General features: G+C 44.0%; 1 protein-coding gene across 2 annotated transcripts in view; it reads left to right on the top strand.

Annotated features, from left to right (window-relative positions):
* The first annotated feature begins 809 nt into the window (after positions 1-809).
* Positions 810-10,063, top strand: part of Ces1e (carboxylesterase 1E) — a 28,414-nt gene continuing 19,160 nt past the window's right edge. The window contains exons 1-3 of one of the 2 annotated variants that reach the window (XM_006530651.3): positions 810-1,071; positions 6,342-6,546; positions 8,709-8,853. In XM_006530651.3, the coding sequence (XP_006530714.1) occupies positions 1,020-1,071; positions 6,342-6,546; positions 8,709-8,853 (402 nt within the window). In that variant the 5' untranslated portion in view covers positions 810-1,019. Of the gene's footprint in view, positions 1,072-6,338; positions 6,547-8,708; positions 8,854-10,063 lie in introns of both variants that reach the window. The other variant, NM_133660.3, reaches the window with a different exon arrangement.

Raw genomic sequence — 10,063 nt, 5'->3', positions numbered from 1 at the left:
AATGTGTGTCTGAGAGAGAGAGAGAGGAAGAGAGAGAGAGAGAGAAGAGGAGGAGGATGAAGAGGAGGAGGAGGAGGAGGAGAAGAAAGAAAGAAAGAAAGAAAGAAAGAAAGAAAGAAAGAAAGAAAGAAAGAAAGAAAGAAAGAAAGAGGAGGAGGAGAGGGAGAAGAAGGAGAAGGAGGAGAAGAAGGAAAAGAAGGTGGAGAATGAAAGTACAAAGGGAGACTATTAGGGTGGAAAGGATGAGCTGAGAGACACAAAGGGATGAAGAAGAATGGGAAAAGACCAATAATAAAAAAATCTGCTTTAAAGTTCATAATAAAACCCATTACTATGGAAACTAACTTAAAAACTATTAAAACAAAAATACATTGTTCATTTATATAAGAATGCCTATCCCTAAATCTCTCCTCTGAAAGGTTGTGAGATCCTTGACTGTGTCTGCATGGCAGAAGGCTAGACCACTTTACAGGAATCTTAGAAAGATAAATTAGGCAAAAATAAAATGATGAAATTTAAGATTGTTACCAAAATAAGTTCTAAAACTCTCCCAGCAAAGAGAATCTGGGAGGTGTGCCCTAACCTCTCTGGTGGTCAACTGTGTGGCTGTGAGGGGCTCTGAACAATTCCAGCTTGATGTGAAGACCCAAGACCAAAGAGTCACCTTACTTAAAGGAGTCTACAGAACTGGTTTGGAAAATAAGAGAGCACTGAGGTGTGAATGTCCTGCTGAGAGATATTTATGTAAGAAGTTGTTTGACCAGTTTGTGGACTCCTGCAATCTAAGTGTAGAGTCCAAACAATTTAGATAAACCTGGGTAAACTCTGGGTGGGGGTGGCTTAGTGATCTCTTGAGAAACCTGCAGAGCTCTTTGGAATAGAAAGATTGTTCTTTTGTGGTATCATACAATTGATTGAGAGAAATTTGCTGGTACCCTCCAGGAGTGGGGCAGGATCAGTGTGCCCCCTTTGTCACAGGCTGGAGACCTCCCTGTCCTGCAAACCTGTAGCCTCCTACCATGTGCCTCTCTGCTCTGATCCTGGTGTCACTTGCAGCATTCACAGCAGGGGGTGAGTCTTTATGGAATACAAATATTCGGGTGATGGTGGGGTACATTTCAAAAGCTCATACCAGGTAGAGGTGGGCAGAGGTGACAATAGTATAAAACTGTTGCGAGCTTTGATCGTTAGCCATTTTCACTTTTTAGACAAGTATCCCAGTCCAGCTGACATGCTGAGTCAGAGAAAAACAAACACTCTGACTTAAGATCACATGGCAGGTCGAGAAGGGCAATGAGCTAGCGCCATGTGCCACAAAGGGGATTAGGAAAGCTGCCTGTTTCCTCCTTAACTGTTTGTCTACAGTTAGACTGATTTTGGAAAGAAGCTTGGTAGAAAATTCGGAATCTCAGCTAAATACTTCCAAACCATTTGTCTTTAGGCAAAGTACTCAGCATGGTGAACTTGTGTCATCCTGTCTCTACAGAAGTGGTGACCGTACCCTCTCCACTGGGTCACTTTGAGGATGCCTTAGGTGGCGCCTTCTATAGTATTTAGGGTGGGTCTAGGTGAGAGGAGATGACGGATAAGAGGGGTGACTTGAAATGATGTGTATCAGGGCTGAGGAGCTGGATCGCAGGGTAAAGCCCCTTCTGTGTAAGCACAAGGACTCGAGTCTGAATCCCCAGTATTCATGTGACATAGCTAATGGGACTACAATCTCAGTGCTCTTGTGCCAAGATGGGAGGTGGAGGCAGGAAAATGCCCAGAGGTTCCTGGACCAGAACTGCTAGCCTAGTATACAACAAAGGAGCCTAGGAAATGGACAAGGGGACCACATTTTAAACCAGCTAGTGGGTGCAGTGTGTAAAGTGGTCCTCTGACCTCCACACAAGCACCACTGCAGGCACACACCTTCATTTACACACTCACAAGTGTGCACATAGGTGCACATACATCATATGTACATGTGAACTGAAGTTATAGAAAAAGAAAATGGAGCATATTAATAAGAAATCAGAGGTGTAATCAGGTCATCACATTAGAGATAATGAACATTAAGATAATAGTCTGCTAATCCTGACTCCCAAAGAAAGGGTTCATAACTGGGGTGACAAAAAGAAAGGACCAGGATCCTGAGAAGGTGGAAGGATGGGTAAACTATAGACAGGTGCTTCCTTGAGGCAGCTTCTGAAGAATTCCTTTTCTCCCCCCCCCCATGGATTCTTGGTCACAGGCTATCTTAGTTGTCTTGTCCATGGTTGGAAGTGATTACAGCCCATAAAACAGTAGCCCAGGAGGGGAGACATGAATAAAGGAGGTGTATGGAACAGTGCTTCTGGGTTTGATGTACCACAGGAACCACGGCTCCCACAGAGTCAGGGAAGTAACATGTCAATACATCAGATGAGCAAATTAAATTCATGATTAACACAAGACTTCATATTGGATCTCAGTGTTTATCTGTGACATCTTAGCAATTGAGGAATTGAGATCCATAGGGCCATGCACACCATAAACACCACCTTAGCCTATCTATGACCCATGAGTCCAGAGCTTAAGAACACTGAAAGCCTAGAATATGTTTAGGTTTTATCTTCTCTCTGTACATGTGGCTCTATGAAAAGCCAGGAACTGAGAGTAAAGGAACCAGGTTTGGGTGGAGCAGTTTTTGCTGCTGGTCATGCCATTTCCATAGTGTGTGTGTGTGTGTGTGTGTGTGTGTGTGTGTGTGTGTGTGTGTGTGTGTGTGTGTGCACGTGTGTGACATAAGCTGTTTGCAAGCTCATGTTGTTGTTTTTTCTTTTTTTTTAAATTAGGTTCTTTTCTTCATTCACATCTCCAGTGCTATCTGAAAAGTGCCCCCTATCCCTCCCCCAACTCCCCCACCCACTCACTCCTACTTCCCGGCCCTGGCATTCCCCTGCACTGAGGCATATAAAGTCTGCATGACCAATGGGCCTCTCTTTCCTCTGATGGCCGACCAGACCATCCTCTGATACATATGCAGCTAGAAACACGAGCTCCAGGGGGCACTGGTTAGTTCATATTGTTGTTCCACCCATAGGGTTGCAGATCCCCTCAGCTCCTTGGGTACTCTCTCTAGCTCCTCCATTGGGGGCCCTGTGATCCATCCAATAGCTGACTGTGAGCATCCACTTCTGTGTTTGCCAGGCCCCAGCATAGTCTCACAAGAGACAGCTATATCATGGTCCTTTCAGCAAAATCCCGCTAGTGTATGCAATGGTGTCAGCGTTTGGAGGCTGATTACGGGATGGATCCCCGGATATGGCTTTCTAGACAGTCCACCCCTTTGTCTCAGCTCCAAACTTCGTCTCTGCAACTCCCTCCATGGGCATTCCGCTCCCCATTCTAAGAAGGGGCAAAGTGTCCACACCCTGGTCTTCGTTCCTCCTGAGTCTCATGTGCTTCGCAAATTGTATCCTATATCTTGGGTATTCTAAGTTTCTGGGCTAATATCTACTTATCAGTGAGTACTTATCATGCGAGTTCTTTTGTGATTGGGTTACCTCACTCAGGATGTACCCTCCAGGTCCATCCATTTGCCTAGGAATTTTGTAACTTCATTCTTTTTAATAGCTGAGTAGTACTCCATTGTATAAATGTACCACATTTTTTGTATCCATTCCTCTGTTGAGGGGCATCTGGGTTCTTTCCAGCTTCTGGCTATTATAAATAAGGCTGCTATGAACATAGTGGAGCATGTGTTCTTCTTACCGGTTGCAACATCTTCTGGATATATGCCCAGGAGAGTTATGAGTAGGTTCATTTGTGATAACCTAGTAAACTTTCTTGGAGAAGTACTTTGAAGGAACTGGAAATAACCTCCATTACCCTGTTGATTGCTCATGATGTTGATATGTGCACCTTCCATACAATGTAAGTGGCAACTACTGTACCTGGCCTTGTTCATAACTCCCACATAAGCCAAACATTTCTTATGCTGAGAAGTCTGGTTTCTATCCATTCTATCTCAGTGGGAGGTCAGTACTGGCCTGATAGAGACTATGCCAAAATCTGCTCAGACATTGCTCTGTTTACATCTTTGAAACACTCAGCATCTTCTGCAACCTACTCCCCTTATCCCGGTCCTTCTGCAGGGCTGTGCGCTTGTCCTTACACCCTATGGTAGACATTCTTATGTCCAGCAGTGGCTGTCCTTGTGTTCTTGCTTTCAGCCCTCCTGTCACTCCACAGTGGCACTGGCAGAGTGGGTGCACACATTCCTGCATGTACACCAAACTTCACTTGCCTCTTACTGGCTTTTAGTGAGGAGTGTTCATGCCTTACAGCACTCATCCTAGAACATCTCACCAGCTTCTCAGTGGGACCTGCCTTGCACTGAGCCAGGATCTGATCCTGATTCTGAGTCTTCTTTCTTCCCCATGACCTCCACATCAAACAAGAATCAGTTTTCCTTTCTCATTCATATCTTCATATTAATTTATGACATTCTCTCCTAGTTATAAAAAAGTAGACAGTGTCTAGTACAAAGCAACTCACATTGTCACCATCCACAGACATCCTATTATATAAGGATATATAATAATTTTTTCCAGAAAGTTCCTCTCTAAATGGCTTGATAATAACTAACAAGGAAAGGAATGAAGCATGGGTTTTCTTTAGTCACACGAAGCATAGTTACAGCTTGTAGCCTACTTTACATAAAGATTTTCCAGTATTAATAGCTGTTCTTCTTATGTAAATATATTTTAGACTTACAATGGGCTTTTGTCCTGATAGCCTAATAATCATAAGTAAAATAAAAGTCATCAAAACATAATCTGAGGATTTATAACTTTCTTCCAAAATTAACTTTGGATTTTATACTAATTAACAGGAAGTAACAACAAGAGACAACTTACATTTTTCAATACTTGTAGATACCTAGCATCCCAGACCCCTGTTTTCAGTACAGGGTTTCAAGTAAAGTGGGTTATTCTTCTGTTAGATGGAATCCTGGAGTCATTTTCTATTATGCCACACATACAGAAGGAAGTATCTTTTCTGTATAAATATAGGAGCAGTTGTAAGAGTGAGAGTAAAGAAAGTACTCTCCGAGTGCTCTGAGGCACGGAGGTGCTTAACCATGTACGTGCAGGCATGGGTTATCCTGAGAAGGTGTGTACACGTGCCCCTGTCTCTTGATCAGGATGATTCCCTCAGACATCACGATACACAGAAGAGGGCCAGGAAAAAAAAAAAAGAAGCAGAGGAATGAAAAATGATTGTCCACTCTATAAGAATGAGGTATATGGAAGTATATCGAATATATAGAAGTATATAGAGATATAGTGGAATACATAAAAGGCTCTACTCTGGATGATCCAACTGAGAGATAATGGACGAATATTCTAGAACTTAATTGTTTGCTTTACTCTGCAACTGTTCAGACTCTGTATTTCTCCACTGGGTAAGACCAAAGCCTGGACTTCGCAGCCCTCCTTCACAAGCATTGTCTCCCTTCTGTGTAACTGTTAACAACCACAGGCTCTGCTCGATGGTGTGCTGCTCAGCCATCCCAGCAGAGCCTCTGTCCAACTCTATGTGCTGTTGTTGCTTTTCTGCATGCTTTTGATTCTACATGTTCCGCATGTTCTACACCTTCCCCCGTTCTCTCCTGCACCTGCTCTAAGCCAGAGTTCTTCTTTTGAGATGAAAATCAGAAGTGTTCTTACTAGGACACATATTTTAACTCAGCATTAGGCCAAGTGTCTCTATGATCCTTTCCTATAAGGCAGCTTCCTGAGAGGAGGAGAGACCCCTTGTCCATCCTCTTGTCCACCATGCAGCTCAGCCATATGATCTCCTTTAATAATAATAATAATAATAATAATAATAATAATAATAATAATAATAAATTTTTAAGATGAGATCTGGTTGTGTAGCTCTGGCTGTCCTGGAAGTCTGTATATAGACTAGGCTAGCCTGGAACTCACAGAGATATGTCTGCCTCTGCCCCTTGAGTGTTCGAATTAAATATATGTGCAACTTTGATGGGACAGTACCACGTCCTAATGGGTACATGCTTCCAGAGACTTTTGAGGATTATACTCCAGGTCACACACATTGATAGTAGTCACTACTCTTTGTTTAAATGCTTTCCTTGTGCAATTCCCATCTGCCCCTTCCATCACCCCTCTAAAATAAGGACTGTTTCCTTCATCATTAGCTTATGTGAAAACATACCGAGGCTTGTGGGGCTGTGGCAATTAATTTAAGGTATCATGCTTAGAAAACGGGAAACCTGTTAGAAATCCTGGTCTGAGTTTGCCTCCCTGATGTGCCCTGATGTGTCCTCTTTTTCTCTTGTCCAGCAGGACATCCATCCTCACCACCCATGGTGGACACCGTGCAAGGCAAAGTCCTGGGGAAGTACATCAGCTTAGAAGGATTCACACAGCCTGTGGCCGTCTTCCTGGGAGTCCCCTTTGCCAAGCCCCCTCTTGGATCTCTGAGGTTTGCTCCACCACAGCCTGCAGAGCCCTGGAGCTCCGTGAAGAATGCCACCTCCTACCCTCCTATGTAAGTTGCCCGGGTGGGCCTGTGCCTCTTTTGGAGGAAACCTGCCTCGCAGTGACATAGGAAGGGTCAGCCCTGTCCTCTAACCGGCTTCTACTTTGATCTGGGATCAAGAGCATCGTGGAGGACTTCAGTGCCCCCAAGTTCCAGGTCTGCTTTGCAGGGTCTTTTTCTCTGCATGCCCGTAGTACGTGTGTTTCCTCATCCATAACAAGAGGCTTCCAACTGCTGGAAATAGAAGAACATGGTGGAAAGTTGAAACACTTAGAACTTCCCAGTCTCCTAGAACCCTTTCTTCTTGGTGTACTACTTGAACTCCCACTGTTTTGTTTGTTTTTGTTATTTATTTAATGTGTGCTTACTACAGAAGAGTTAGGAAATAAAAGATAAAAATCTGGGCATGGTGGCACACGCCTTTAATCTCAGCACTTGGGAGGCAGAGGCCGGCGGATTTCTGAGTTCTAGGCCAGCCTGGTCTACAAAGAGAGTTCCAGGACAGCCAGGGCTATACAGAGAAACTCTGTCTCCAAAAAAAAAAAAAAAAAAAAAAAAAAAAAAAAAAAAAAGGAAATAAAAGATGAGGAAAGTGACCCCACACAGGATGCTACCCAGAAACAGCTGTCACTGCCATTGGACACGTTTCCAGTCTTTTGTCTGCTGTGGGCCTCTACAGCTCTGATGTATGCCTCCCTCACATATGAGTATGCTGGCAGCCTCAGTCACCCTCTGCCACTGACTCTCGTACTGTTGCTTTTAGTCACCTTAATTTCAGTGTCACTGCATGACATGCACCAAGTCTTTAACATATGATCAGCATGAACTGTTGGAATTACTCTACATACTCATGAATACTTTAGGATAAGTCCCAAGAAATATAATTATTGAACCAAAGACTATGAACCTATTCTTAAAGTTTCTCCAGAGCATCTCCATTAAGAAACTCTGCCTAAACCTTAGGCTTACTGAAATACTTTTATTCTGCCTATGGGAAAACAAATAATATGCAATGATCATAGCGATTGTATTGAAATCTTTGTGAGCTTAACAGAGTCCTCTTTTGACATTTGAGTTATTGCTTTTATGACTATTACAACCTTTCCCTCCATAATGTAAGGAAAGTTCCTAGAATGAAATGTAGAACCATTTTTATTGATTCATTTCTGTACCTGGCATTCATTTCTGTGTCACCCTGACATCTGAAGATCTCAGCTGCTGCTTCTAAATGATGCTTCTACAAGCCAATAATGCTTGGCTTCTGAGTCCACCAAGATCTGGGAACACGGCTTGTAATGTGCTGAGGAGATAAGCACTGCCCAGCATGGGTCTTTGAGGTGGTGAGATGTTTACCTGGTTCTCTGACCACGCTGTGCTTTGTCTTCTCATCTATGAAATGCAGATGTAGGTGGAGCCTACCCTGGAGCTCACCTAAGGCATTAATGTGTGAGCATATAATGTAAATCAGTCTTCCACATTGGAAGACCTCAGTAACATTACTAACTCTAATCCAGAATGGCCTTTGAAATCTTTTATGAGAGCAACAATGGTTACTTCAAATAATTGATGGCAGAATCTTAGCAGGCCAGTGTCGCAAAGCTCTTGGACATTAGCAGCCTCCTTACTGAGACCTGGCAGACTGGAACCCAGCTCAGGAAAGTCCTTCAGGGTCACCCAGCTTATCAGTGCATGAAGCTGAACCGGAAAGCAAGTCTTTTTGAGATGCTGTTGTCTCAACAGGTTTGCCAGTTGAGAGCATTTCTGTGACTGATGGCAGTCACCCAAGACTAGTCCATGTTCACCTCGTAGAGAACCTCAGTCAACTTTTCAGCCCACGGTACAAAGCTCAGCAGAGCACAGGACCCTGTCTAGCCAGTGCAAGGAGTGTCCTCTCCAAGGGCAAGCCAAGCATATGAGCACCTATGTTCTCTTTGGCCAGGGCAGATCTAAGACTCTGGGAAGGGAGGTATAGTAAGTTGTTCACTTGTTGTAGGACAGAGAGACTGCAGCCCCAGGGTGCCATTCCCATGGCTCCTGGGGTATCTCCATTCCAGTGTCCCCATGGGATGATAATAACTTACAGAATTACAACTCTCAGAGCAAGGTTGATACCAGGTAATGTTTCCAATTTGGGTCTGATGAAACCTTGGGTGTTCTCTCTCCTCTCACAGGTGCTTCCAAGACCCAGTGACAGGGCAAATAGTCAATGACCTCCTAACTAACAGAAAGGAGAAAATTCCTCTCCAGTTTTCTGAAGACTGTCTCTACCTGAATATTTACACTCCAGCTGACTTGACAAAGAGTGACAGATTGCCAGTAAGTTGTTGATCTGTTCTAACCTTCTGAGTTTTAGCATCTGGCTCTCCCGTACAACTGGGAGAGCTTAAAATAGCTAGAGGCAGGGGCACCACAGGAATGAATTGATTCAGAGGCCCAGAGCTTCCGTCAATCATAGGAAACATTTTTCCCTTGATATTTTTCCTAGGAACACCAAGCAATGGTACTTGCCTTCTAGGTACACTGAAATCTGGGAATGTTGTTTGTGATGTCACACGTCGTTGCATGAGTCTCCAAAGCAGTACAGCATTGAGTCGCTTCTCTAACCCTCTGTGACTTTGTTTCCTCGTGTACTAAACTGGTGCTTGGGGACGATGGCCTTATAGCTAGAATATAATCTTCTCTGGTTTTCTCACACAAATAGAAGGAAAAACTGATTACCTATAGTTGTTTGCCAGTCATCTGGTGGCAGTTCCTTTGCCCTAGGAATTGTGAGTCAGTAAGAAGAAGAACTGCTTCTGAGAGCATCCGTGGCAGTAACTGACAGCTAGGGGCAGATATCCTGCTGTGTTGCAGATGTTGAGATTGCTTCTGGAACTGGAGCTATTAGCTCTATGATGACACACGTTATAGTTCTTTGTCAGTTATAGAAGTCAGAGGCCTCCTTCCCCCAGTGAGTAGCGTCTAAGCCTCACTCTATTCTCTGGGCAGGGACTAGCACTGTAGCTTCCAATTTAGTTAGTTGTTGGGAATCCCCAGCACTACAGCCCAGCAAGCGTTACAGATTTCAGACCTGTGTATCGGGATTACCCAGCCCCTGATAGCTATTGCTACTGTTCCATCCAGGAACAAGAGAACTCTCTGAAACTTATAGCAGACAAGACCTGTTGCTTCTCTTCTTTGGCTTTTGTGGTCTTATTCCTCTCCAAACCTTAGCTGTCCACACTCTGTAGTCTTTATTTCTCTGCTTCCTCTTGCATCTGTCCTTGCTATTCTCTGGGATATTTTATCCGCCTCTCTCTGCTATAGCTACTATAGTGGCTGCTGTTTCTAGGGTGGTAGCTATCACTGCATTTTGCTACTACTGATGCATCTATTGATGTTGCTAATGTCACACCCCCTGCTGGCTCTGTTACTGCTGTGCTTCTGATGCTGCTGTAAACTTTGCACACAGCTGCACTGTCCCCAAATGTCATGATGTCTGCTTCTGGCACTGTAGTAGCTGCAGGGTGTTCCTAGGGCTCTGATG

Source organism: Mus musculus, chromosome 8 (genome assembly GCF_000001635.26).
Source record: "Mus musculus strain C57BL/6J chromosome 8, GRCm38.p6 C57BL/6J".
Taxonomy (NCBI): Eukaryota; Metazoa; Chordata; class Mammalia; order Rodentia; family Muridae; genus Mus; species Mus musculus.
The sequence above is the reverse complement of the archived record's forward strand: the minus strand, read 5'-3'. Positions and strand labels throughout refer to the sequence as shown.